At 37.3% G+C, this 27,592-nt stretch overlaps 5 protein-coding genes across 13 annotated transcripts; 2 read left to right on the top strand and 3 right to left on the bottom strand.

Annotated features, from left to right (window-relative positions):
- Positions 1–853: 853 nt before the first annotated feature.
- LOC110850391 lies at positions 854–14,278 on the bottom strand. Of its 2 annotated transcripts, XM_035851821.1 has the most exons (7): positions 13,210–14,278; positions 12,383–12,745; positions 8,109–8,642; positions 2,305–7,673; positions 1,946–2,230; positions 1,746–1,876; positions 854–1,672 (listed from the first exon to the last, which is right to left on the bottom strand). In XM_035851821.1, exons 1-4 carry the CDS (start codon positions 13,656–13,658, stop codon positions 7,646–7,648), a joined length of 1,374 nt encoding a protein of 457 aa, XP_035707714.1. In that variant the 5' UTR covers positions 13,659–14,278; the 3' UTR covers positions 854–1,672; positions 1,746–1,876; positions 1,946–2,230; positions 2,305–7,645. The 2 variants fall into 2 exon arrangements, with proteins under 2 accessions (XP_035707714.1, XP_035707713.1); XM_035851820.1 differs by having other exon boundaries at positions 1,946–7,673.
- LOC110850179 lies at positions 2,525–12,397 on the top strand. Of its 8 annotated transcripts, XR_004834892.1 has the most exons (7): positions 2,528–2,633; positions 2,757–2,807; positions 10,364–10,528; positions 10,584–10,811; positions 10,879–10,921; positions 11,689–11,769; positions 11,865–12,397. XR_004834892.1 is itself a non-coding variant. In XM_022097654.2 (6 exons), exons 1-5 carry the CDS (start codon positions 9,510–9,512, stop codon positions 11,767–11,769), a joined length of 564 nt encoding a protein of 187 aa, XP_021953346.1. In that variant the 5' UTR covers positions 9,253–9,509; the 3' UTR covers positions 11,865–12,397. The 8 variants fall into 8 exon arrangements, 4 of the variants coding, with proteins under 4 accessions (XP_035707717.1, XP_035707715.1, XP_021953346.1 ...); XR_004834891.1 differs by lacking the exon at positions 2,757–2,807 and having other exon boundaries at positions 2,525–2,633; XR_004834893.1 differs by lacking the exons at positions 2,528–2,633; positions 2,757–2,807 and adding an exon at positions 9,118–9,624 and having other exon boundaries at positions 10,607–10,811.
- A 2,906-nt stretch (positions 14,279–17,184) lies between the features above and the next one.
- LOC110850392 (probable glutamate receptor) lies at positions 17,185–19,389 on the bottom strand. The gene is made up of 3 exons (XM_022097827.2): positions 18,878–19,389; positions 18,264–18,616; positions 17,185–18,201 (listed from the first exon to the last, which is right to left on the bottom strand). The coding sequence occupies exons 1-3, from the start codon at positions 19,318–19,320 to the stop codon at positions 17,765–17,767; spliced, it is 1,233 nt and encodes a 410-aa protein (XP_021953519.1). The 5' UTR covers positions 19,321–19,389; the 3' UTR covers positions 17,185–17,764.
- Positions 19,390–22,377: 2,988 nt separating this feature from the next.
- On the top strand, positions 22,378–25,527 carry LOC118435841. Its single transcript, XM_035852298.1, has 2 exons — positions 22,378–22,794; positions 23,082–25,527. The coding sequence occupies exons 1-2, from the start codon at positions 22,527–22,529 to the stop codon at positions 25,391–25,393; spliced, it is 2,580 nt and encodes an 859-aa protein (XP_035708191.1). The 5' UTR covers positions 22,378–22,526; the 3' UTR covers positions 25,394–25,527.
- A 119-nt stretch (positions 25,528–25,646) lies between these two features.
- On the bottom strand, positions 25,647–27,460 carry LOC110850286. The gene is made up of 2 exons (XM_035852299.1): positions 26,195–27,460; positions 25,647–26,101 (listed from the first exon to the last, which is right to left on the bottom strand). Exons 1-2 carry the CDS (start codon positions 26,448–26,450, stop codon positions 25,680–25,682), a joined length of 678 nt encoding a protein of 225 aa, XP_035708192.1. The 5' UTR covers positions 26,451–27,460; the 3' UTR covers positions 25,647–25,679.
- Between the last annotated feature and the right edge of the window lie 132 nt (positions 27,461–27,592).

A 27,592-nucleotide genomic window follows, 5' to 3' on the forward strand; every position in this document is an offset into this window, starting at 1 on the left:
AACAAATATCCCCTATGAACCTATGTGTCGGACCTGGATGGATTTCTCGGCACCAAAAAAAGTCGTCTCGCATATTTATAATATTAGATATTATAACGACCAGCATGCATACATATGTACACATGTGTATAAATAAGTGAAAATTACACTCTAAATAATCCGGTAACAATATTTCCAGCGGTAAATATATAATATATGTAACTCCATCGCAATACATGGTAATAAATAAATTGCAGACTGATTGTAAATTTGCTACCGCGCTGGTAATATTTTTATCATGAGGTTGCAGTAAATATGATAACAACTTATCATGAGTCAGTAGCAAATGTATTGTTATGAATTTGTGTAGAGTTATAATACATATAGTCACCAATTTGTGATGCCTATAACAAGGCTTGCATATTTTACATATATTTTTGGTAAAATGATAGCAAAGTGAAATTGAAATTGTGAATACTTTAGTTCCAAGTAAATTGAGTATGTCGTCAAACTCGGGTATTATATGTAATTGTACATACATATGTTACATATAGACTAAATTTAGATACTACAATCATAATTGTAGTATCTATGTAAATAATAACTACATATAGGATAATCTTTCGACCTCTTCAAACTACACTATAAATTCCAGTTTTCTCAATATCCAATGTTTAAAGTTTTTATTTAGTACATTACAAATATTGGAGTCACTTAAAAGAAAATACACTTAGGATAAGGTAAAATAAAGTAAAATAAGTAGAACTCATTAATGCATGTTACATTAAATAGTATGTAAGAGTCCCAATATGAAATGTGAATGCATGCAAATGCATACAGTATGATCATAAATAAGTATGTACAAATCTATGCATTTTTTTGTGCTTTTAGACTAATAGTTTTATTCCTTAAGAGTATGTATGAATCTATGCATATGCACACTTACATAGGTACTGCAAAGTTCTCAATATTGCCCTCTTGTTACTGATTAAAATTGAGTATTCCATTAATATTCCTGTTCGCCTTACTTGAAGTGCAACGTAACCAAGTAATACCCTCCCGGCGACGTTTGCAACCTATTCCAGTAGTCGTACCGTTGCCACGGTTCTCCATCGCAGGCCGAGCTGAGGGCCCAGTACGCTCCTGTCGTCAGGCAAAATGCAGATCCCAAATTGGCAATAGTGCTGTCTGGGAGAAGGCTCCACCGTTGCGACCCCGTTTGCGCCATCGTGTCACAAGTCGTCGCTTGAACACCCGTCTCACCGCTGGCGTCGAGACAAAGTTGGGTCGCTTTGTTGACGAAAGATCCGTTGCTCAGTTTCCATTCTTGTGCAGGATTGTTAGGAATGCATCTTTTTATCAAAATTGCCCCTTGGCCAGCCCCACCGTCCAGGCAGCGCGGGTTTGGGCCGACGGTTTGTAGGGGGAAATAGTTTTCAGAGGAGGAGGACGAAGAGTTGTCGTTTCCGTCGGGGCGAGGGGAAGGTCGTAATTGATCGGATTTTGGAGAGGATGGATTATTAGGATTTGAATTGGTATTGTTTTTTTGTTCGCATCCGCACGAATTCATTACGGAGTCAAGCTTGGTTAACAAATTGTCTACATCGGTTTGCAATTTTTTATTGGTATGCTCCATTTTTACAAGTTTCCGTTCCAGGATTCCGACAACTTTTGCTGTGTTGTCGTCCGGTCCCTAAGAATTTTGTTAGCGTATAGTTTACTTATAAAATATGCGAATGGTAAGTTTGATAAAAATGTTGACCAACAATTTCACACTGTTGCAGCATTCCGCATTCAAATGGAGAATTCTCTCTCAGTAAGTTTCCATTCGGATCTCCAATTTTTGTTCGTTCAGTTTGTAGTGTCGTTGGCGTGGAGGAAGGTGGGATTTGTGGACCTTATTGGATGTGGAATTATTTTATACGTTGGAATTTGATTTAAAAATTTTGAATCTAGATTAACTTACTGTTCGGCTCGGTTCCATCCAGTTTAGCCGTAACGGTTGAAGTCTCATCATTTTCAACTTGTTGTCCAGCCACACAACTTAATAAGGCGAGTGAAAATACAAGTAACTTTTTAAGTGAATGCATTCCAACTAAGGGATTTGAAATATATTTGAAAAATTTCCAACTTGGAGAAATAATTTGTCCAGTTTCCTTCTTAATCTCTGAGCTTATGCATTTAATACCAAGCTGAGGATGAGTAATAAAATAAAATTGGCTTTATCCTCTTCTCTCGTATGAAGGTCGGGCTACAAAAAGTGAAGTGCTTTTATTTTAGCGTTATGAATAACATCGTATCAAATTTAGCTTTATATGTGCATACGCGTGTAAAAGACGCTGCCAATAAGAAGTCAACGTATCTCAACCATGACTTTTATGTATCTCATGTCCAGTGAAGAAAAAGAAATGCTGGTCTGCATATCCCTCATTTTGCAGACTCACAAATTTTTTGTGCAAGTTTATGAAACAATAGTGATGACCAATTATTATAATTAGATTGATGATGCCCTACCCGAAGCATGAAATAGTTACACGGGAAGGTGCTTCAACGACTATCTTTCTAAATTATAAATTGAGCGAGCAAAAATTCGTGTTAAGTTTGATTTCCTTAGTGCAAGATTTTCCCATTCTTAACTGCTTAAAGTTAACAAGGTATGAAATTATTGTCGAAGCATTTGTAAGCATAGTCAATAAAATAACGTAGATTTCAAACATACGTTTATACATATTATGAACATTCAGTGTTGTAATTTTTACTGTGTCTAAAAATTTCAGTCGTTCTGAAGTCATTATGAGTATACAAATTCACTTTGAGACATTTGTTAGGTCAGTTTTTTTTAAATTATAAAGCTACCACATTTTGTAGAAGAGTTATCACGTCATTCTTTGAACAATTTTTTATTAATAATTAGGTATTTATTAATAATTAATAATTATTGATCTTGTATTAATTTAATTTATTTAATTTATTTAATTACTTACTATACCTGCATGTAAAACTCATCGTCATCATCAATTTTGTATATAAGGAGTTTTCGATATTAAAAAGCATAATTTTCTTGGGATATTTACAAGTTATTGTTGTTAAATCTATCGGTATTTTCATATATGTATATGTGTTGAAATCTCAATCCAATTTAAGGGTGATTGAGACGCGAGGAGGGAGAGCATGAAAAGTAGTGGGAGTGCGTGTGTCTTTGTCTTTGAGTAAAAAAAAAATGTGAGCTGGTCGACATTGATCAGTTATTTTTTAATTGTTGAAATATTAATTCCAAGTTGTTATTTAAATAAAGTTATTTAACAGTTAAGCTGCAGAGTAGCTAGCATGACTTTATTTAGGTGGAATTAAACCGGTCATCTTTACATTTCTTGCTCGGCACAGTCAAAATCGGTGATCGCTAGCCAACGGGTAGTTAGTTAGGACGTGATCCCAGTGGAAATCTCGAGCAGATTACACATTTTGGTGACCTCGACGTGATCGAGTGTCAAGAAGTAAAGAAGACATTGTGGGCGGAGAATCCTAGAGAACCGTCAAGAAAAGGGGATCAACGGAGGAGAAACGAAGTTCAACGCTTTCTCTGAAGACAAAATATGCGGAATATGCAATCCGATTCCGTATGGACCCTGGGTGAAAGAATTAATGAAGTTAAATGTGTATTTGACGGATGTTGAATCAGAACCGTCTGAAATACATATATTGATTGGGTCAGACCAAATTGGACGATTACTCACAGGAAGGATGATCAAGGTCAGCCCTATTATCACCGCCACCGAGACTTCCATTGGTTGGTACTTAAACGGAGAAGTACCAATCCAGAAAAATCAGTCGCTGGCAGCTAGGAGTATCGCGATGACCACGCGAGCTCATGACATCAGTGTGCTTTGGGAACTGGATACCATGGGTATCAAGGATACTGCGCTGCAATCTAGCCCGGAAGACCACGACAGGAAAGTCAAAGAGGATTTCCAAAACAATTTGAAGAGGTCAGAGGATGGGAGGTACATTGTAAAACTGCCCTGGATCAACGGAGCGCCTCCTCTACCTAATAATAAAGATGTAGCAGAGAAGAGACTCATCTCAGCTACAAACAAGTTACTCGCCAAGGAAGAATTTCAACAATATGACAATATCTTTCGTGCTTGGGAATTGGAAGGAATTGTTGAAGTGAAAGTGAACTTGTTGGATCAGCCTGATGGACACTTTCTCCCCCACCGCCCAGTTTTCAAGCCAGGAAGTCTGACGACACCAGTGCGACCAGTTTTTGATGCTTCCTGCAAAGTTGGGAATAAATCGTGCCTCAACGTGCCTGGAGAAGGGTCCCAATTTACTTGAAGTAATTCTGGCCATCTTACTTCGTTTCCGCAAAGAAAGGGTGGGAGTGATTTCCGACATCCGAAAAGCCTTTCAGATGATCGAAGTGGATCCCGAAGACCGCAAGTTTCAGAGATTTCTTTGGTGGGAAAATGAAGAAAAGAAAATTATGAAAATTTATCAACATTGTCGAGTCATATTTGGAATGAACTGTAGTCCATTTATCTTGGCCGCAGTTCTGGAGTTCCATCTTTCCAACGTCGCAGAAGAAGAGAGGACGACAAGTTTGGAACTGTTGAAGTCACTTTATGTCGACAACTGCGTCACTTCTTTTGCTACTGAAGGAGAATATCAGAAATTCAAGGAGGAGTCCATTTCCATTTTGGCGAGAGCGAAGATGGACCTCAGGGAATGGGAGTCAAACACAGACCCAGCGATGGAAAGAAGAATCACATCGGTTTTGGGGTATAAGTGGGATAAACAAAGTGACCACTTATTCTGTGATTTGTCCCAACCATGGAGCGAGGATGAACACCCAATAGTAACAAAGCGAAGTGTGTTATCGTTGGCTGCTCAAGTTTTCGACCCCATAGGATTCTTGTCCCCAGCGGTCCTACAATTGAAGATGTTACTCCAAGAAGCGTGGGCTCAAGATTTAAAGTGGGATGAAGAATGGAACGAGGGGAAAAGTACTGAAGTATTTAAGTGGTGTAGGCAAATGGCATCACTTTCTAATATCAGAATTCCTAGATGTGCAATAATCTGTTCAGCAGAATTGCAACTCCACGTCTTCACCGATGCAAGTAGAGATGCCTATGGTGGGATCGTGTTTGCCAGATGTACTGATGTTCAGGGAGAGGTCAGTATCCAGTTATTATTGGCCAAAGCAAGAGTAGCTCCACTGGAGAAGAATCCCGAGAAACAGAAGAATGGCAATCAAATTTCCATCCCGAGATTGGAATTGCTGGGATGTTTATTAGGAGCTCGTTTAGCAGACACGGTCAGAAAATCAATGGAATATGACGACATTACGACCGTGTACTGGTCCGACTCAACAACAGCCCTGGCGTGGATCAGAAGAGACGAAGATTGGGGAACTTTTGTCGGAAATCGTGTGCGACAAATTCTGAAATGTTCAAAGAAGGAATTTTGGCGTCACGTCCCTGGAAAGATGAACCCTGCAGATCTTCCCTCAAGAGGCTGTCCACCAAACGAGTTATTGGCATCCAGATGGTGGGAGGGACCAGAATGGCTGCGCCAAAATCCAGAAAATTGGCCCTGTGGCGCCGACGCCCTAGATGACGAAGAGATCCTTGCAGAGAAGAAGAAGACTTGGGTGAAAGTGGCAAAATTTAAAGAAAGTTCCAAGCCCAAGTTTCATTCGTACTACAAGAATGTTCGGATTGTAAGCTACGCAATACCGATCCTGAAAGGCATGGATCAAGAAAAGCTGAGCGACGCCCTTACAGTATTAGAACTGAGGCAAGCAGAAATAGCAATGCTGCGAATAATCCAGTCAAGATATTATTCCAATCCAAGGAAACTTCAATTGCGAGTGGAGAAGATGGAAGATGGACTTCTTCATATCAAGACAAAGTTGGAGTACAAAGATGACACCGAAGGTCTCCGGTACCCGATATTGTTACCTCAAGACTGTCCATTAATTCAAGAGCTGATCCGAGAAGTACACCGTATGTATTCTCATGGTGGAATCCAGTTCACGTTGACGAAGCTCCGAGAAAAATACTGGATCCCGCAGGGAAGAAGGACCGTGACGAAGGCCCTGAGGGAATGTCTTGCATGTCGAAAACAAGACGCTAAGCCCTTGCAAGTCAACCCTGTGGCACTGCCGAAGAAAAGAGTGGCCACAGGAGAAGTGTTCAGCACAACTGGCGTGGATTTGGCTGGTCCATTGTACTTAAAAGACAGGAAGAAAGTGTGGATCGTGCTATACACTTGCGCCGTGTACAGATGCGTCGCCTTGGACTTGGTGGAATCTTTGAGCTCTGAAGCATTTATCAACTCATTGGAGAGATTTATCTGCACCTATGGGCGTCCAAACACACTGTACTCGGACAATGGGACAAATTTTGTGGGTGCTCACTCGTTTTTCATGAAGATGAATTGGGAGAAAGTAGAACGAGCAAGCCACGTGAAACAAATTCAGTGGATATTTAATCCTCCCACTGCTGCCTGGTGGGGAGGATGGTGGGAACGCCTTGTAAGATCAGTGAAAGACCTTCTTCGTCGAATGTTGGGAAAGGCGTCACTGACTCGAGATGAGCTGACCACATGTTTGAGTTCGGTAGCAGCAACAATTAACGACCGACCGTTGACCACTGTGACCGAAGATGAAGAAGATCTCGTCGCCTTAACACCAGCAATGTTTTTGAAGGGAACTAAGTTGACCAGATTCCCAGAAGCGGAAGTGATGACAGGGAAAGAACTCCAAGTTCGCTTCAAACATGTTAAGAAGTTACAACGAGATTTACAGTCCAGATTCCGGAAAGAGTATCTCGCCGAGTTGGTACAGAAGGCCAGCGAGAAGAGGACCCAAGACCCCCGAGTTGGCGACGTTGTCTTAGTAGGAGCCGACAACAAGAAGCGTTTGGAGTGGCCTTTGGGTAGGATCATCAAGTTGAATCCGGGAAAAGATGGGGAGGTGAGGTCAGGTCTTGTGAAGACAGCCAAAGGAATTTTGTCAAGACCTCTATAGCGTCTGTATCCTATGGAGATCCCGTATGAAGATCAAGAAATGATGAAAGTTTCTCCTGAGATTTTGATGGAGAACTTTGATGAAGAATCAGAATGTTTGGAAGTGGAGGAACCGGAAGAAACTCAAGTCGATCAACCAGAACCGGAAATTGCTACCAGAGTAGGCCGGAAGGTGAAGAAACCACAGCGTCTTGGAGTGTTCAGTGCTCATTATTAATTTGATTGATTTTTGAATTTTATGTATGATTGGTTATTAGTTTTATGATTTCTTTTCCTCATTAGCATTCCGCAAAAGAAAGGTGGGAGTGTTAAATCTATCGGTATTTTCATATATGTATATGTGTTGAAATCTCAATCCAATTTAAGGGTGATTGAGACGCGAGGAGGGAGAGCATGAAAAGTAGTGGGAGTGCGTGTGTCTTTGTCTTTGAGTAAAAAAAAAATGTGAGCTGGTCGACATTGATCAGTTATTTTTTAATAGTTGAAATATTAATTCCAAGTTGTTATTTAAATAAAGTTATTTAACAGTTAAGCTGCAGAGTAGCTAGCATGACTTTATTTAGGTGGAATTAAACCGGTCATCTTTACATTTCTTGCTCGGCACAGTCAAAATCGGTGATCGCTAGCCAACGGGTAGTTAGTTAGGACGTGATCCCAGTGGAAATCTCGAGCAGATTACACAATTGTATTTCAAAAGGTCGTTTAATGCATTATTTTATTAACACTTAAAACAAAACACTAACAATTTAGGTCTCCCAGCGTATTTACGTTCTCAGATTTTGACCAAGCATCCGATCACAAATTAAGTATAGCATTTTCAAAAGACAATTTCTGCCAATGCTCAGGTTTAGTAGAAATATTTGTGTCCGAAGAGGAGAAAACGGGAACTACATAAATTCGGAAAGTGGAAAATTTATTAACTTTAAGGCGTATTTTATCCTTTTATGCAAATACCTCCGCCAAACACAAACCTGAGCATTGGCAGGTCGTGTCTTTTGCAAATTTCATATTAATTAAATTTACGATATATAGATTGACACTGATTGGTAAAAATCTGTGAGCATACGCTGGGAGACCTCCATTATAGTAATTTTTCTTACTTTGCATACGTCTCAAGCACCTCTTTTGCCAATTGTTTCATCTCGTTCCACTCCTTCTCGTCAAAAGTGGAGCTCTTGACGACATGCGGAATTCCGGAGTAGATCCGTTTTTCATCCACCTCTTCTAAATCCTCATTCAGCACACGTTCCACTAAACCGAACTTGTCCTTCACCTCGAAAAGGGGCGTCCCCTTGAGCAGCATTAAGGGCCAGGCATGCACTGCGATGGAAGGCTTGACAAACTCCAACAACCAGTCCAATCCAAACCGAAAGCTGGAAATCGTTTGAAGGGGTAATCCGTAAATGAGTGAGGTTTCAAAAGGGATTTCTCTGGCGATAAGATCCTGAGAAACTTGAATAATCTTCTTGACATTGTTGGCCCTTTGTATTACTTTACATTCTTCTTTATTAATCGTTTGCACCCCAAACTCGAGTTCCACATTAATACCGGTTTCGAGTAGTTTAGAGCACATTACGAGATATTGGGGGGACACCATTTCAAATCGAGACTGAAGAGAAAGACGACCTTTGAACCTGTGAAATAGTAAACGAAATGACGATTTAAATATTTTTACAAGATTTGTTTCCATATGTTTACTTTACAATAATTTGAGTAGGGTTTCAGTTTGTGTAATATGTACACATGCAGTAAGTTTCAGAATGAATTGTTAAAAGTATGCAAAACAGTTGTGTATGGATGTAGAGCGGTCGCCTCAGGAAGTGTTGATCATTTTGTAGGAGGTAGTAAACAATAGTTTTAGAGATCCAATTTTTTTGTATGTATACTAGCAGCATAAAACCAGCATATTAAATTTTTCGATTCAGCATGAAATTTTGAACATTTTCATGCATTTTCAATTTAATTTATTTTGAATTTTCGCGCCTTCCAAACTTGTCTTTTTTTACTTTCACTTCCGTTTCGGAAAATTACTTTCACTTCCGTTGCGGAAAAACATAATACGGAAACACGTTTCCAGCTTATAATATAGAAGATATGGAATGTACCCGTTGTATGTAGACTGCGATAGAATTTGTTATGTAATGGAGTGACTGGAATTCTAGAAAGATCCAAGTACCCATGGAAATACTTCAGTCGCTGTACATATGTACGTATGTATACCTATATACCCATATACGTATGTATAGACATGTTATTTAAGCGAAAACAGTATATAATCACAATTTCTTGTCCAACGTACAATTGTCTGCTCAATAATAAGACAGCCGATTTTGTGTCTTTTGAAGAGGTGGCTCTTCTTCAAGTGTACAAACCTAATAGAATAACAAGTTTTTGAACCTGATAAACATTTCTTATTACCTACATCCAGAATTTAGTAGAAATAAGGACTAATTTTACACTGAAAATCCCTATAAAATCAACCTCAGGGCATTCAGGGCAGAATGAAAATGGAAATTATTGGCACATTTCCTATCCGAACAAAGATTATTTTTATCATATTCTTCGATTTGTTTAATGAGATTCACTGTCGCTTTCCTGATTGGAATAATGAAAAAGGTAAAGTGTAGAATGGACATATCTAGTTTATTACAAGTTTTATATGCATATTGCTTTTACCCATCCATAAATATGGACCAGCTCGTACTATCAACATTGAGTACACGGGAAGACTTTACTTTGAGTTTGACTTCTTGGCTGAAACTTATGAGTTATGGGAATAAACAAAAGTCTATGATCGGAAATTTGGTTAATTAGTACGCCCACCCACCTCCTAAGCACCCTGCTCAATCGATCAGAGTCGCAGTCTTTCATTATTTCCAATATTAACAAATATTAGTGGCTCCGAAACTGGAAAGCCTAGCATAGTAGCGTTCGAAACGATTAATCCACGTTTTTACAAGAGAGAAACAACTTTCTAGAAATGAGGGGAAAGATTTTGCTTTTCATAGTAACGCTAGCAATACCTTGGATTTTTGCGGCACTTGAAGTCGATAATTCTTCAGAGGGTCGAGGTCTTGAAGTTATTAAGCCAGCCTTCTCATTTCTGCAAAATCTGGGCCTACTTAGTTATTCGCCTGACACCTAGAAATGTTATTGCGAGTTTTTGTAATTTTGAAAAGGGTTAGCATACGAATATTGTGAGTTATGTAACTATCTACATAACTACATATGCACATACATATGTACATGAATATACTCTTAGGTACAATAGAACTAAATATCTATTATTATGTTAAACCATTAATATAAATACCACTTTCCCATCCTCATTTTTATTATTTTATTAAATTTCCAGGCCAGCTACTGAAATATTTCGACGAAGATGGGCGAATAAAAATCCCTGGTCCATGCACAAATTCCGCTCCCATCCGGGCTGGAGATTGGTCAATTTTGGCGACAAATTTGGCTACTATATTAGCAAATTTTACACCCAAGAATAAATTGGACATTATAATACTGAGTGAGTATGATATTTTGGTTCCATGATTAAAATTTCATACTAAATTAATTTCTAGACCCACAATCAAATGACACACAGATTGTGAAGCCCGCAGCTGCGTCTGCCATGTATAGTGTCCTTTCGAACAAATTCATACCCGCACATGAAAAATCAGCCATCCTTTTGAGTAAAAGAGGTATTACAACAACCTTGAAAACAGAAGTGGGGACACTTAGTGGGGAAGGAGCAAAATTAGTGGTTGATAATTCAGTCAGCGTGGTCGGTTTCATGTCAACTTTATGGGGTGCGTTTCTCAATTTTAATATATGCTTTTACCCCATGAAATTGAATTTTTGTGCTTTCTATTACAGAAAGTTCTGGCTTTCGGGTTCCACTACTTATATCATTAAATCAGTACTCACAATGGAACCTTTTTTCAAGCTACACGAGATAAGCTTAGTGACCTGTGCTAAAAAATCAAGCTAAAAATTAGAAATGACGTGGTACTTATCTTTCCGTTGAATGGGCACTTGGAGGTCAAATATTTGAGGGCAAAGTTCAAGGTAGCGGCCTGTTTTTTTCTCAAGTGTGCGAGCGGAGGAGTGAAAATTTTCTCCTTCGAGGTCACTCCGCTGCCTTCACTCTCGCACGCTCGCACTTCATTCAATGCATATTATTTTTGACAAAATTTCACAATCTCGTGAATTGGTGCATAAATTCATATAATTTTATAATTGCTTTTTAAAGTCCTACTATCAACTATCCACCGATCCGTAATGAAAAAGTGACGATGGGTTCTATAAGTTATACATAAGTGCGTCTAATTAATTAGTGTATTAATTAATTAGAAATCATAATCCGTAAAGTTGACTTATTTTTATTGCCACATTTCGTTGTATATTTTTGGAATTGCATATTGATTGCATACTATTGATGAACGAAACTAGCGCGAGAGTGAAGGCAGCGGAGTGACCTCGAGGAGAAAATTTTCACTCCTCCTCCGCTCGCCCGCTTGAGAAAAAATCAGGCCGCTACTGTGAACTTTGCCTTCAAATATTTGACCTCCAAGTGCCCATTCAACGGAAAGATAAGTACCACGTCATTTCTAATTTTTAGCTTGATTTTTTAGCATAGGTCACTAAGCTTATCTCGTGTAGCTTGAAAAAAGGTTCCATTGTCAGTCAGTAGCGGATTCCCCATAACTGGAATTATTGTAATGATAGAAATTGAAAACCCAGTCAAAAATTTGGGCGAGATTTTAGGTACATCGTAATTACTAAAACAAGTAGCCATATTTTAATTAAGCAATGGAAAACCATTACTATTTCACGATAAATGCATGTATTTATCTATGTAGGTGTCCTTGGCCAACGGGAATTTGAAGTGGAACAATTTGCAAGAGCTAGGAGCGAACTTGGGAGTGAACTTGTTCTGATTAAAGGGATTTTGCCCGATGAAGATGTAAATAACGATAATTTATCAGCGCTGAGCAGGAACATTAGTGGTGTGGTCATACCTACACCTAATTGGGTAAAAATATTATTTTTGAATTAATTCTCATTGAGCAATTCAATTAACTTAGAATACTTGTCTAGATTTAAGCCAAATTAATTTGCTCAGATATTACTTTATTATTAGTATGCATATGTAAAATCATAGCATGTGTATGTATATGAAAAGACGCTGTAAGTAAGAAGTATGCAAAACAGTTGTGTACATACATTGAAAGTAAGTATTCGCCCTAACGCACCATGCCAAATCAGGAATGGGTATAAAATAAGCATCTAAATTTCCAACTAACTTGTTTCAATTGATTTTGTTGTCTGTATTTGTAACTCCATATAGCGAAATAAATAATAGAATCGTGGGACTAACCCATAATCCAAAAAATATTGCATCGTATCCAAATAATTTGTCCCTCCTGAATTGAAAATGGGGTCAACAATTGAAACGTCGTTAATTCCTTGTTCCACCAACCACTGGATCTCTTGTTTCGTCCTGTTCTTTTCGCACGTTGCTCGCTTTTCATAGGAATCCTTGTGTTGGCAGAAGGCACAGGTGAAAGGACAACCACGCTTTGTTTCTAGTCGTATAAATCCTTTATGAATATTTTTTGGTGGAAATGAGGGATTAGTTGTCAAGGTATCCATTAGCAGTGGGGCCGGGAGGGTGTCAAAATTATAGATGGATTTTTGTCCAGGGTCGGGACGTCCTTTGTAATGGACACCAGTAATGGGGCTAGAAATATAGAAACAACAATTTCACAAGCAATGACCCTCGTGGTACACAATCAGCTTTTAGTATAAAATTCGCACATGTACATATTTTTCTTCATGTCGTGATGTCAAACTGTACGACGTGGTTTCACCTCATTTCAACCCATAATAACTTTTGAAATCCAAAAAGGATTTTTTAATTAATTAATTAAAATTATCGCAAGAAATATAAGTTTTAAGATAAGAAATGCCTCAAAATAATCTATGTAAATAATGTGCGAAAATTTCAATCTGTGATTATTTCAATTATGAAGTTTGTGGCCTGTGATCATATCCCTTTGATAATAAATCGCTATCAACATAATATATATATATATATATACGTATGTCAATGCAGATTATTTTGGTGGCGTACATGCAATGCGCATTCATGGATTAATAGCTTTACACTCTGTGAACACTATGAACAATTATGTAGCCACTTACATTTCATTCCCTCCCATTAAATTTTCAACCACTTTGACCAGCGACTCTTCCGCATACCCCCGAATAAAAATGTCTCCAAAGGGATACGCAATTTCCAAACTATTCGCACAATGATTGTTATACGTGATCTGAGGCCCACCGCAAATTATTTTGCACTTGATTTCCTTGTCAATCACAGCATTCTTCACCGCTTCCTGGATGAAGTGATCATTCCAAATGTAGATTCCTACCCCAACAAAGTTTGGCTTGATTTCGTAAAGATCACGCTCAAATTGAGACCTTATCTCGAACGCATCCGCCCTCCTGACGTTGTACTGGGTATGAAAAATGTCAAGTTTGTTGCCCAATTTGGTAACGAGAGAGGCCAACAGGGACGAAGATGCCAATGAGATGGAAGGGTCCTTTGGCCTCAAGTAGTCGAAGGAAGCCAACAAAAATCGGTGCGCCATTTGATGTGTTGTACTTCAGATATTCTGTTGCAAATTCTTACTTATTTTATATGCAACTACATCCTGAGTGATCTGATGTCTGCAAAATGGTCCCAAACTCAAAGTGGATGATCACAGGATGTCCCGTGATTTTGTTATGATATGGAAACTTGAGACTCGGTTTTACACAAAGTTTATGAAACAAGTCACGCGTACTTATTTTGCACTGCAGATTATGTGACGCAATGTAGGACACCTCATATTTTGTAAATAGCAAATATAGTCCTTGTCGTTTTACTAAATTATAAGAAAAATATAATACAAGTTGGAAACGTTTTGCGAATTATTTAATTACTTGCATGATTCACTTTTTTTGTGTATATTTAAATAAGTAAGTACATATATACGCTATTACTTAATAAATATTAATACAAGTATGTGAAAACAATTGATAATAAAACCTACATATACTAAAGTGCATGGTTAGTGATGAGAATAACCACGTTTTAAATTTTCATACCACCAAGGCGAATTTGCATTAATTCAAAACGTTTAATGTAAAAAAGTAATTATGTTGATACGTTTGCCAATACTCGAAAAAACTTAACTGACCTGACGATTCATCAAAATACGACTGATGAGTTATTGCACAAATTATTCACAAATATGTAAGTTCAAGATAAAAATGCACTGATGAAATAGGTATGCATTTTGGTGAGCAATATTTTTTTACAATGAATCCATTTACATATTTATGAATCTGGGCAGTGATGTATGAATCAAAATATTTACAAATATACTCGGATAAATAAATGTGGATCAAGTTTATCTCACCAGGATAAATTGGTCAATTCCTAGAATCCATTAACAAATTTAGAGCAATGTGTGAACGTGTTTGTTTACTGATCGAATTGCACATGCAAAAATATGTACGAAACTGGACAAAGCTAAAAATAAGTAGTTATCTATATATGTACTAATGCACACATATATGTAAATAAGTATGTATGTATACGATGATGCAAGATGCGGAAGACAAACGCATGTAACTGCACATTTGTTGATCAACACGGTTTTATGATATCTGCGCATTTCATAAGAGTTGAGGAGAAATTGTATTTTTTACAGTGCTAAATTAATCATTAGTTTGCATTTATTACCACGGCAAATCAAATATTTCCGGCTTTTACGGACTAATTAGGATGCAAACTACACTTAATTCCGCTCTTTATATAAAACTGTATTGGAAAGCAGTAAAAATGGAACCATTGATTAATGGTTTTGCTTAATTCTTTTAAATAACTTTATAGTCCTGACCCCTGAATACAAATAAATTTTAAGTACACTACATATTTAGTGTATTAATTTGTGAACTTAAGTACGTCAGCAATTCAAATACCAATTAGACGACATGATGGTCACATTATTGATATTTTAGCATCGTGAAATTTCAAGTCTCAATTACAGATTCATATGTATGAACGTACATATTTATGCATGCACAATTTCACAAATAGGACAAATTATTTACCTAAAGGCCATCCACTAATCCTGCGGACTAATTTCTGTTATTATCAATACATACTCTGGAATTGGCCAGTAGACTGAAAAATACTCTCAACCGATATTTAGTTGAATTTTGTAACTCGACAAAAAAATGCAAATTGGTTCATCAGTATTGTACAAATTTCTAAACAGTACGCATCAAATTTCCGGCCATTAAATCAGTATGCTCACCAAGAAGCTGTTCCATCGCTTTGCATTGATCGTGGCAATATGTCGTGCCACAGGGGCCACGCCATTTTTCTGGGACAGACACCGTCATCGACTCTTCCGTGGGAAGAAAGCACGGCGAAAAACGAGGCGTTGGCTCTTCTTCCAAACGATATTTCTTATTTATCTCGTCATCCGGACGGTTTATGTCCGCAAATATCGACGCAGTGACCTCTCATCCTTCAACTTTTGGCTCTCGACCGTGTTCACGATTTCTATCCATCTCGTCGCATTCATTCCATTCTCAGTTTTTGATGCAAGCTTTGCTCAATTGGTGAACACATGGATATATTTTATGGAAAAGTATCAGCGTAAGTTTTTGTGTGTTAAAGGCCGTGGATTCTTTTTTTTTAATTGTGAAAGTATATATCTAAAATTTTTATTAATTGAATTTTAAAAAGTTTTGCATACAAATTTTTGTGAGGGGCCAATTTTAAAATCAATTCATATTTGAATTACCTAATAGCGTTCTCACGACAACGTCTTATTTTGCATCTCAACAAATTTAGCAAATTTGTGACGGTCAAATAATTTATGACGTGAGGGGATTCGCAATATATAACTTTGCCACATCTTGAAAAACTTGCGAAAACAACTTTTTTGATGTTATTTCCATGGGTTTCTGTAATTTTTGTCGCTAATAATGATAATGTTAAAGGATGGGTCTCCTGGGTAAATCTGCCAAAAAAATCCATGGCTTTAAAACAAAAGTTTTGCGAAATCTCTCAAATGTTGCAAAATTTCGGAAGTTAAATATGTTGCTCTACTCAATTTACAAGATATGCAAAGGTGTACGTAAGTGTCCTCTGTATTTCAGGAAAATGGTATCCTCACTTTAATCCAAATACGGATTTTTCGGATCATAATCTTCTAGCCTTTATCCACTTTGAAATGCTTGCTACCTTCGCAGCTTGGTCGTGCACGACGTGGTATTATTTTGTCTACCCGCTTTCACCCCCCTTCCCAAATGATCTACTCCCAAAAAACTATCACCAAAGCTGGTTATTTTACATGGTCATTGGATCGGTATACCTTCTCATCACGATGCTGACCTGGACAACAATGTTAATGGTTTTGACGACGATATTTATTTATGTTTTTTACACTCGTCCCATGATCATGAAGGACTTGCGAGGAGGCAATGGTTTCATCCAGTATAAAAATCTGAGCTCCACTTATCGAACCTTTGAAATCATGCATATGATCATGTTGGAAAATTTGGCCTGGACATTGGTGCCTTTTCAAGTCTTGATCTTTCAGTACGGGCTGATTTGCAACCACACTCTAATTTTAAACTGGAAGACGATGGATTTGACAACAACGGGATTTCTAGTCTCACAGTTTTTGATGTTTCAAGGTCTTTACGTTCTGTACTTATCGTTCGGTGGATGGTTTTATAAAAACTCGGTGAGGATTTTGGAAGGCTGGAAAGCGTTGAAGTTAAAGAACGCAATTGAGATGAAATGTGTGGCGAAATTTAGAAGGTCGTGTAGGCCGATGTATATTGGATACCCGGGAGTGTTTAAGGTTCGCAAAGTGTCGGTTTTAACGTATTGTCAGGGATTGTTGACGGGGACGAGTAGGTTGCTGGTGGGGCTGAGAGGAATCGGTACTTTCAGAATGTGATGGGAACATACATATAAATAAATGTGTGATATCTGCGAAATATTTTGGGGTAAAACAGTTGGTAAAGTTTATTAGTGTAGTAACTACGTAGAAACAATTAAATTTTATGCATATTGATAACTCATAAATTAGTTATGCAATTATTGATCTCTAGACACTGATGGATGGATCTCCTTCTGTTAAGATACCGCATGATATTAAACTTCGTAATTGCAATTAAATATGTGTATGTACTATGTATTACATGTACATCAGCTTATTATTCGGTTTGTCCAAGTTGTATTAAATTTTCATGGTCTTATGAACTTATATTGCTAATTACATAATTAGCTTAAATGTATATTTACAATAAGTTTTACTTAAGCTATGTGTGGCTGGAGCTAAAACATACACGCAACATACATAATTACGTATACGTATGTGCATATGTATGTGCATACTTTACTTGAGGTTAATTGGATAGTTAGTCCTCTAATATTTCATAAATTGGTGAACAGAGAAATCTAATTTTTTGTCTATTTAACTCAATCAACATCAACCTAAAACTATTTTGCATAAGCATTCTGCTCGACTGAGAAATATGTAACTTTACGAGTACAAAGCAGACCAGTAAGTACATATGTACTCTACATATATGTACATACATAAGTATTAAGTAAGTAAGTATGTATACATATGCAAATCCGTATATCCCAGCAAAAACAATACCGGGTAAATGACATTTCAATTCAACCAAAATTCTTACAGTCCACAAACTCTCTCCCGAAAGTAACAATGCAGACCAAAATGCAAATAATGAAAAGGTAGAAGGATCCACTAAAATGTGACAAGTTCAGTGTTTTCGACCCCTTCTCTCCAACCATCGAGGACACCGAATCCCTCTCCATCCCGACCTCTTTCAGCCAGGCAGTTCTCTCTCTTCGAATAAACTGAACGTCCAAATCATTCATTTTGTTGAGAATCCCACCTGCCACCATCCATCTGAAAACTTGGTCAATTTCCGTCTTAAAAATCGCCCTTTTCTCCATGACCAAGCCAGCAACGATACCAAACGTGCACGAAGGCGACCGTAGGACTGGACTTCGGCCATATTTGTCGGTCAAGTTTCGATGTTTCACAAACTCTGCGATCGAGTCCCAAGAAATGCAGGCGTAACGAGATTTAACTGGGAAATGGAAAATTAGACATTTAAAAAATGACAAGGTTTTCATATTGTAAAAAATCCACCTGATTTTAGAAAACATGCGACATCATCTTCTTCCAAGCTCATTCTTTTGAAAATTCCTGCATATGTAGGATTCTTAGAATGTTTCAGTAGCTGATACGCCGCGCCTTTAATGTACTGCAAACCAATAGCGTAAGTTGAACTTTGTAGCTCCTCAAAGGTCTCGGGAGGTTGTTCCATGTTGGGAAAGGCGAGAAACGTGACGAGTGTGGACCGATACGCTGTCGTGACCAGGATGGTGAACATGAGCCAGAAAATTGTGAAGGTTCTGAGTGCGTGGGAACTGGACGGGTTCCTTGTCAAGGATGGAGGATCTTGCTCCAAAAGAGTTGCAAAGGCGTATTCCAGCAGAATGCTATGCAAATTAGACAGAAAATTATTAAGGAAATTTAAGGACAATGTTTTTATCAAATATTTAATGTGGGAATGAAATTTCGAAATTTAAATTTGATGGCAAACTGGAATATTTAAAGTCATATCTCAAGGTGATAACATTATGCAATTCCGTGCAAACAATTTTTGATACCGCCTGTTCAGTAACAGATCGTTACCAACATGATCACGGCGTCAGCAATGACATACATATTTGTTACCAATTTATTAACAATGTGCTAACCTTGGCTTCCAAACCCTCTGATGACGATACTCCAACCTGGCTAACACTATGAATGTGACCCAGCCAACCATCACCGACACACCGACGCCCATCCACACCTCTCTCGACAAAGGCTGGTAAACACCACGCCATGAATAAAACGGGATTGGTAACCCGGTCGAGAAGGTGAGACAAGCTTCCACAATTGGAAAACTTGGATCGACAACTTCACACCGGGCGAAAGTTTGGGCCGTTGCGTGACCGATATCTGCCTTGTTGGAAAGTACGTCACCGACAGTGCCGAACCATGTCGGTGTTCCATTAACGATGGTCCTGTGACCTGTGCCACCTCCTGTCGCCTGCATGTGGATTGATGTGAAGTTGAGCGTATTTTCCAACAGGTACAAGGCTAAGGTGTAAAGGCCTCGTTTTGGAATCCATGTTCCGGATGGGGAAAACGTCATTTCAACCAACCAACGAGAGTAAACTGGTGTACTTACGGTGAGAGAGGCACCACCAAAGTTTCGAACAGGGTTGTGTGTCAATGCCTATGAAAAAATATGTATGTTCATTCTTGCTAAAATTTTGGTATGTATGTACATACAATGTAGATACATACATACATCCTTATGTATGTATGTATAACAAGATTTCTGCAACACAAAATATTTGTAAAAAGACAGCGAAAAAACATTGTGATTTATTTTCATGAATTGTGTGCAAAGATTTTATTGTAAATAGGCCACGAATTAAAAATATTTACAGTGAATTTCGAAATGTATCTAACACATGAAAATTATTTTTACTGATGTATTTACTGTGCCAAATTGCAGAACAATACTATACACATGAAACATGCTTGATTTTGTACAATTATATTGTATTTGAAGTACTTTGTTGTTTTTGATAATTGTATGAAACAAAAGTATTTAATACAATATGTACATATATGTACATGCATATGTACATAAAAATATGCACCCAAATTCAAACAAATGTGCCATGTAATGATCTGTGGCAAAAACTCGGAAACCTTAATTCTAAATAAGTAGTAAATTGCTAATCTGAAGCGATAGTACCTGCAGGAATAAATTACTGAATTCGTAACCCTCTTTTTCCATAATTGTGTCCAAGTGTCCCTGATTACGTCCAAATGGATCTTTGATACCTCTTCGCCCTTCCATAGTTTTCCCCAGTACCAACCCCACCCGATATTTTATACGTTTTCGAAAAACGTCAGACCTCAAAATGTCATCCACTGTTGACCCAGTTTTTCCTAGCAGGATGAAAAAGTCTGCATTCTTCCTTACCAGTCCGAATAATTTAGTTCCGAGTTTCTGGTAAAAATTGGAAATTTCAACAGGAATTGAATTTCGGAGGAAAATCAACACTAGCGAACAGTGTGCATGGCTGAGACGTTTAGTTGATGCCAATATTTGATCTTGCGTAACACGGGATAAATTTACTGCATTTAGGTCTTCATGATAGACTGGAATATTGTGTAAAGTGGATACATCTTGTAAAAGTGGTGACAATTCTACGTCACCCGTAAATTGACTTTGTCCTCTTAAAATGACGAGGGAACATTGACCAAGATGATTCGAAATTTTGAGAATATTACTCAAAACTTGGGCGAGATCACGACCAATTGAACAAAAAGAAATATGAAGTGTCAAAAGAAAAATAAGTGAGGAAATTTTATTTCTTTGACCCATGACGAGACAAATTTGAGGAAGCGGCCAATGCCTAAAACGACTTTTCCATGACTATATTTATGTATCTACATACTAACATAACCGTTGTTTTTTTGCTTGGTTTTAGTCCCTCTTTCATTTTAGAGTGTGATTGAAATCAAGAACAAACAGTGGGTGACACACGTGGAATTGGATATTTAATCATTTATAACTTGGATCATTTCATATCTTGGCATATTTGCATAGACACATTGTAACACTGTATTACAGATAAATGAGAAGATTGCATACATAAGTACTTGCCTTATAATATGCCGTGTTAGAAGGTGCATTATGTGCTATCTCATTTGTTAGGTTGCAGGTTGTATTTCCAATGTCTCCAACATTGAGGGATGCAACGACTAAAAATTGAGATAGCACGCAATACACCTTAAACAACGATATTTTCATCTTTTATTAAAATTATAAATGTGAAGCCACTGAAATTGCAATACTCGTGACTCGTGCATTTACTTGTATGAAATTGTTGACTTTTAACAATGCGCTTGTTTGTGTTACGATACCAATATGGTATAATGAGAAGTTATGTCTTTATTTGTTTGTCATGCTTTTGTGCAATGATCGCTTCGATTGAAAACACCGGGATGACTTTATCAGCTACTAAAAATGCATGAGAGGAATTCGCATTAAAGGAGCTGTATAATTCAACCGTTATATATTCTAAGAATATTTTCTGATAAGTGAATTTAACTAGATTAGGTTAGTATGCAAAAAGGTGACTTCTTGTTCGTCCATCTTCATAATGGCCTGAAATGAATAATAACCTGGGTTAAATTTTTAACCAAAAATAAATAAGGAAGTATACTAATTTCGAATGCATCAGAGTTTCATCATTTTATACTTGATTGTCATAAGTAAGAATTTCACAAACGATACATTTTTAATTCGGACAAACAATTTTGCAAGGCCAGATCAGATTACACTTTATTTAACACTAAATTAAGGCATTGACACCCGTATAAATAAACTGCATGAACTGCACATAAATGATTCCATTATCGTTTATTGAACCATTAATTATTATCTGTATTGTTGTTCTTTAATAGCTGTCATTAAATTTTCCATGTTAGTGTTATATGTATGTATGTACACCTATTCACATACTCTGCTTCATATTCTGCTTAAGTACAAAATTAAAATGCATTTTTTATAATTCGCATAATGTATATATTTATATACACTAAATTATGTGTATTTGAGCAATTGTCTTCAAAATAAGTTTGACATTATGGACGGGTGGAATAGTGGACATAGCGTTATAAAATATGTCTAAATGTAGGGATTTATTTATCCACATAAAAATAAAAATACAGGATTTTTAATTGTTAATTATCTATCTGACACATTCTATGTTGGTTTAGTGCATATAGTTACATGCACTTCAACGAAATCTGTAATTACATATACGATGATTCTGAGTTATGGAATATAGAGTTAATTTGAACTCGATGGAATGTACCATTTCCTGGGCGTTATTATTTACTAATTCATCATGCATCTGATGACCAGTCATACATAAAAATATATGCCTGTATTAGTCATTAATTTATGATTCATGTAATGATAAGGAACACAGCCCGAGCGATTTCAATATTCAGTTACATATGCATCTCGATAAGGCCAGATAACGTCGAGGGTAATTTGTATACATGTATAACCACCTTTATGCACAATGCTAAATATGTACAAACATACATAAGTATTTGTACTAGGTAATAACGCAAATCCTTGAACTATTCATATGATCATTAGTAATTGAAATGCCAACTCCAAACGAACCTGATATTAACTAGAATTGCTGTTGTATAATTTTGCATTAAACATATTACATAATATTTCTGGACTAACATCACAAGTTGTCATCTTAAGCTGTGATTCACAACTTCAAGTGAAATTCAAGCCATTTAAATTACAAGATGTCAAACAACTTTCCGATTTCCGACGTGGTGCAAATCCTTGTCCAAGATCCCTACCTAGTACGACACAAGGACGAGTTTGCAGAACTGCTAGGCATTGATGCAGCTACGAGGGGAACTTTAAAAAAGCTATGTAATTTCGACATAGAGACGAGTAGGGCCTACTTCACCAGATTGTTGGAAGACTGGGTTGGGCCCTTAGGGAAGGAAGCAACCTTGACCAAATTGCACGACGTCCTCGAAACCGGAAAGTTCAGGACTGTTGCTGGTATGTAAATGAGATTTTTTAAGATGACAAGAATTTGTTAGACAGATGCTAATGATAAGTATAAATATGTACATATGTATGTATTTATGTATATATTTACATATGTAAAAACATACATGATGAAAAAAAAATCTGTCAAAATTAATGGTTTTAAACTTTCAAAAAAAGATTACTTCGAGATCATCGTGAAAAATGATGTATTATTTTTTAACTCATGATAATAATTGTCACCTTCATATTTTAGGACTTTCTTTATTTTCATCTTGTTTATTTATTTATATCCTCAGATCAACTTAAACAGTTGGACTGTTTCCTCTGGAAAGAAAAGTTATCAAAGAACGGCCTCGACATCCCATGTCGAACCAAGTGGTACGTCGAAAGGACGCAAGAGGAACAAAAAATCCTACACTACAAGAACATCGAAAACGGGATCATCATCCACGGACAGGACGGGATTGGGAAGACACAACTCGTCCTCAAAACCTTCAACTCAACCTCAAAACCTTTATTGGTCTACCATTTCCTTCGTGGCGACAGCATCATCAATTTGAGAGAATCCTTAGAAAAGTACGCCAGACTTGTGGGATGTCCCACAAAAAAGGGTGGTATGGAAAAATCATTGTCCGAACTATTTAAATCTGTCTGCCGGAAAATGTACGGCAAGGATTTAGTCACCGTCATCGATGGGCTGAACATACTCGGCGATGACGGGAATGAGCTGAGGCAAGAAATTAAAAAAGTAATAGAATGCTGTTCCACACTCGATCGCCCGAAACCCTTCCTAGTCATCACCACGCTACGAACAGATTTAATCCCCAAGGACGTCGACACATTTTCATGGGGTTATCTTGAACTCTTCGTTTTCACGGATGAAGAAGCCGAAACTTTCGTGAGGCAGAAACTTTTCAACGAAAATTCAACAGATATTAAGCAGTTGAACAAGGAATTGGGAAACTATCCGATCGCCATAAACCAAGCGGTTGAGACCATTAAACGAATCAATTACGCGAAACTGGAGACCTACTCGATCAAGACTTACTTGAGTGAGTACAGAAGACTGGGGTCATCCATTACGATGGAATCCGAAGAAATTGGCGTTCCCAAGTCTATGGTCACCATTGCGAAAATGATTATATCCCAACTAAACAATGCTGAGGGTCCTGATGGGATTTTAGCAGTGCAGATTTTGGAACTTTTAGCCTTTATTGACGGGGATGGTATTTCTAGAGAAAATTTGGAAAATATTTCTAAACATTGGCAAGGTTTTGATTCGAACAAGGTCAAAAATTCGGTCGATCTTCTTTACAAGTATTCTTTCATCTCACGTAAAGATTCAGGGACCATATTCATTCATCGCGTTGTGCAAAACGTGCTGCAATTTTATTTGCGTAGATTACATGCGACTGAAAATACGGAGAAATTACGCCTTCTAGATTTTTTTACGAAATTGCCACCCGAATTTATAAAGTCATCTCAATCTAGGCTTGGACACTTGGCTCGAATGTGGACAATTTTTTCACGCAGATATCTCAACATCGGACACCCTCACCTGCACGGGATTGCAAACCAGATATATTTTGCGTATGGAAAATTTGGGCTCTTTTCACAAGCTAAATCCTTCATTTTTGAGCAAAGCGAAATATTCGCGAACCAATTAGGCGATGAGAATGTAAATACGCTTAAAATTCAGAAAAGTTGTGGCATTGCGATGCGCAACTTGGGCAAATATATCCAAGCCGAAAAAATATTTAAAGACGTACACGCCCAACAGGAGGGACTGCTTGGGAATAAACATCCAGAAACTTTGGACACGGAGCACTGGATCGTGTCCATGTATTGGAGGCGAAAAATGAACAATAACGAGGCAGAAACTGTAATCAAAGACTTGATCAACAAATGCCGAGAGGTGGGAGAGACAGAAATTGAAATGAAGGCAACACAAGTCCTCGCGTTTATTTTAGCAGATAACGACGACACTAGGGGAAGCTTTGATAAGCTTTTGGAAGTCTGGGAATGGCGAAGAGATAAGTTTGGTGATAATCACAGCCACACGGTTGCAGCACTTCATAACTTGGCACATTCCAAGTATCAGTTGAGGCAGTATAACGAAGCCTTTCAGGATTTTAGTAATATTTTGGAAAAATTTATTGAATCTCGAACACCTGCAGACACATTGAAATCGGAGTATTGGAAAATTATGTGTGAGTCAAAAATGATTGGTTTTGTAGGCAATGTGGGTTGTGATTTGCCCAATTGTGTAAGAAAGCTGGAGCAGCTTTATGAAAAACAGAAAAAATTGGGATTCGATAAGAATCATCCAGACATTTTAAGAACATTAGAGAGCATCAAAGTAATTGAGAAACAACTAAATGTTGCTGACCAGCCAAGACAAGACAGTGTAGATAACCCGTCCTCAAGCGTTCCTGCGCCACAGAGTAGGCCGGTCTTGGTTAATGTGAGGACCTCTCAGACGCCACGTGACGAGGATACGGTTAGTTGCTGCTGGAAAATGCTTTGCTGTTGCTGCACAAGAAAAACGACCCGATACGGTAATGCAAGGCGTTTAAGTACATCAAGCCAGGCTCAATTAATACAATAAGAGGTTATTACAACATTAAAGATAAATAGCAAGTATTTAATATGACACTAATATCTTAATAATTTATTAGTAATTAATTATTGTGTATGATATAAACAAATAATGATTCAGTAAAAAATGTCGCGTAATCTTAACTTTTAAACTTATTAACTTTGATTACCTTCCTAAGTATATGCAGTCATTCTGCAAATACAGTATTATATTTCATACTGAACTTTAATTAATGTCGAATTTATTTTTAGCAGCATTATGCACTACACATTTAGATAATGTGCTTTTATCTATATTAAATACTGCACGCTCCACAGAACATATCTGGATAAGGTATACACTTATCATCAAAATACCAAATTGTAGGGATTGTTTTTGATGCAGGGATTTTGTCCATCGAGGAAACAATATGTGTACAATTGGCCCTTTCTTCCAATCGTGACGTCTCATACCGAAAGTGGTTCGATTTGTTGGAATATTTACGTATTCCAAGGACCGAAACATCGCTAAATTGTTTTAACATGAGATATGATCGAGTCAAGCTCGAGACGAATTCTTTTGGAAACAATGAATCGTCGTTTATCTCATTTTCCGTTGCTTCAAACTCAATAGGGTTGAGGTCCCCGTTCCCTTGGAATATCCAAGTGTTCGGTAAAATGCACATGGTTTGATGAATTTTTGTCCGATTAGTCGTTGACCATGGGATGAATTTATTGTCTGCAAAAAATAACAGGGAAATCAATTATGTAGGTTTCGTCAGAAAATTCTCTGATCTAAGAAAAATTTGAGAAAGACGGGACACACGCTGACCTTCTAATTTCCAGGGTGATGATATCTTGACACCCGTCTCAATTTCCTCAGCTTCGACCAAAATCTCAGATTCAGTGAGAGAAAAATGTGTATGAACGAGGCAGACGGCGAGGCGTGAATGGAGTTTATAACGGACTATAATATTGCCTAATTCTTTAACCGCTTCCATCCCGTCACGTTCCAGGAAATGTTGAACGGATTGAGAAAAATTAGGAAGGAATTTATAGATTTGCGCCCGACTCACACCCAACGACATTATTGTCGATGAACTGGTTTTTCGATGGAAAACTGTGAATCAGCAATTTGCCTTTTAGCAAAAAAAAATATAACTACAAACTGACTTTATATACAGAAATTTGTGGAATTCATGTCAATAAGTTTCTGATATCTTTCGTAAACACTTAATTTCTAAGAACTGGATGACCCACTTTGAAGCTCGATATATTTGATGTGCTATTTTTTTTACTTATCGCGAGGTAAACAATTTATTGTGCGGTTCCGTATTTCTTTTTGCACCTTTGTATAGCTTAAAGTAAATACAAAGATGTACTTATTTCTGTTAAAGCACGACAGTCTACAACTGAAATACCCTCTCAAAATTCGAATAAAGATTCATAAAATAACAATTTCATACCGCCACGCCCCCCGGGGGAGGAGTTTTTGTCCCAACCTCCCCCTTGACCAGTTAGGTGAAAAACTATTTGACTGGGTGCTATTCTCCTCCATTTCAAATGACGAAACTGTTGATATCATTTTGTCGAAATTCGACATAGGGAAGTGGAATACACCCCCATCAATAGTTTTCATCTAACTCATCAATTGGGAGGGCTGGCAATAAAACTCCCCCTGGGGGCGTGGCGGTATGAAATTGTTATTTTATTAATCCTTGTGCCTAGTGTTTTAACATATAAAGAAGTACATAACACTTTGCGTTGGAAATTTAAGAGATTATTTCAATTCTACATTAACCATCCTGCAACGGTTTTATTTAGTAATCTATGAAAAATGCATTATGTATGTAAGTGAGATACATATGTGTAAATAAATACACGTATTTTTATCAAAATGTTCGTTAACATTTATGGACGTATTTACATATGCAGTTCGGTTTAAGAGAAACAAGGAAGTTCGTGTAGTTTGATGAATGTCAATATATTTACGTATGTATGTACCTATATCCAGTTTGCTTACTTTACTTTTATTACATATACAAGCTGAATTATCTAGATATGTATGTATACATAAGTATTAATCGATTTGAGAGATAAAAAGAAATAAAGTAGATGGAACTAAAGCAATACCATTCCGTGCAATTTTAAACCTTTTTGCGCATTATTTGTAACAGCAAACCTAATCTATTAATCTTAATAAATATTCTACTGTCGGATCATCATTTCA

Source organism: Folsomia candida, unplaced genomic scaffold (genome assembly GCF_002217175.1).
Source record: "Folsomia candida strain VU population unplaced genomic scaffold, ASM221717v1 Fcan01_Sc005, whole genome shotgun sequence".
NCBI classification, from domain to species: domain Eukaryota; kingdom Metazoa; phylum Arthropoda; class Collembola; order Entomobryomorpha; family Isotomidae; genus Folsomia; species Folsomia candida.

Excerpts from the sequence above, each read along its gene's own strand:
- LOC118435841 (XM_035852298.1), top strand. The coding sequence starts at position 22,527 with ATGTCAAACAACTTTCCGATTTCCGACGTGGTGCAAATCCTTGTCCAA. Across the intron at positions 22,795-23,081 it reads AAAGTTCAGGACTGTTGCTG|ATCAACTTAAACAGTTGGAC; the intron begins GTATGTAAATGA and ends TTATATCCTCAG.
- LOC110850179 (XM_035851822.1), top strand. The coding sequence starts at position 9,510 with ATGAAAATGGAAATTATTGGCACATTTCCTATCCGAACAAAGATTATT. Across the intron at positions 9,625-10,363 it reads TGATTGGAATAATGAAAAAG|GCCAGCTACTGAAATATTTC; the intron begins GTAAAGTGTAGA and ends TTAAATTTCCAG. Across the intron at positions 10,812-10,878 it reads TTTCATGTCAACTTTATGGG|AAAGTTCTGGCTTTCGGGTT; the intron begins GTGCGTTTCTCA and ends TTTCTATTACAG.
- LOC110850392 (XM_022097827.2), bottom strand. The coding sequence starts at position 19,320 with ATGACGTTTTCCCCATCCGGAACATGGATTCCAAAACGAGGCCTTTAC. Across the intron at positions 18,617-18,877 it reads CAGAGGGTTTGGAAGCCAAG|CATTCTGCTGGAATACGCCT; the intron begins GTTAGCACATTG and ends TAATTTGCATAG. Across the intron at positions 18,202-18,263 it reads CGCATGTTTTCTAAAATCAG|TTAAATCTCGTTACGCCTGC; the intron begins GTGGATTTTTTA and ends TCCATTTCCCAG.
- LOC110850286 (XM_035852299.1), bottom strand. The coding sequence starts at position 26,450 with ATGTCGTTGGGTGTGAGTCGGGCGCAAATCTATAAATTCCTTCCTAAT. Across the intron at positions 26,102-26,194 it reads ATCACCCTGGAAATTAGAAG|ACAATAAATTCATCCCATGG; the intron begins GTCAGCGTGTGT and ends TATTTTTTGCAG.
- LOC110850391 (XM_035851821.1), bottom strand. The coding sequence starts at position 13,658 with ATGGCGCACCGATTTTTGTTGGCTTCCTTCGACTACTTGAGGCCAAAG. Across the intron at positions 8,643-12,382 it reads CAATATTTTTTGGATTATGG|GTTCAAAGGTCGTCTTTCTC; the intron begins GTTAGTCCCACG and ends ACTATTTCACAG. Across the intron at positions 7,674-8,108 it reads GTGCTTGAGACGTATGCAAA|ATTTCCACTGGGATCACGTC; the intron begins GTAAGAAAAATT and ends AATCTGCTCGAG.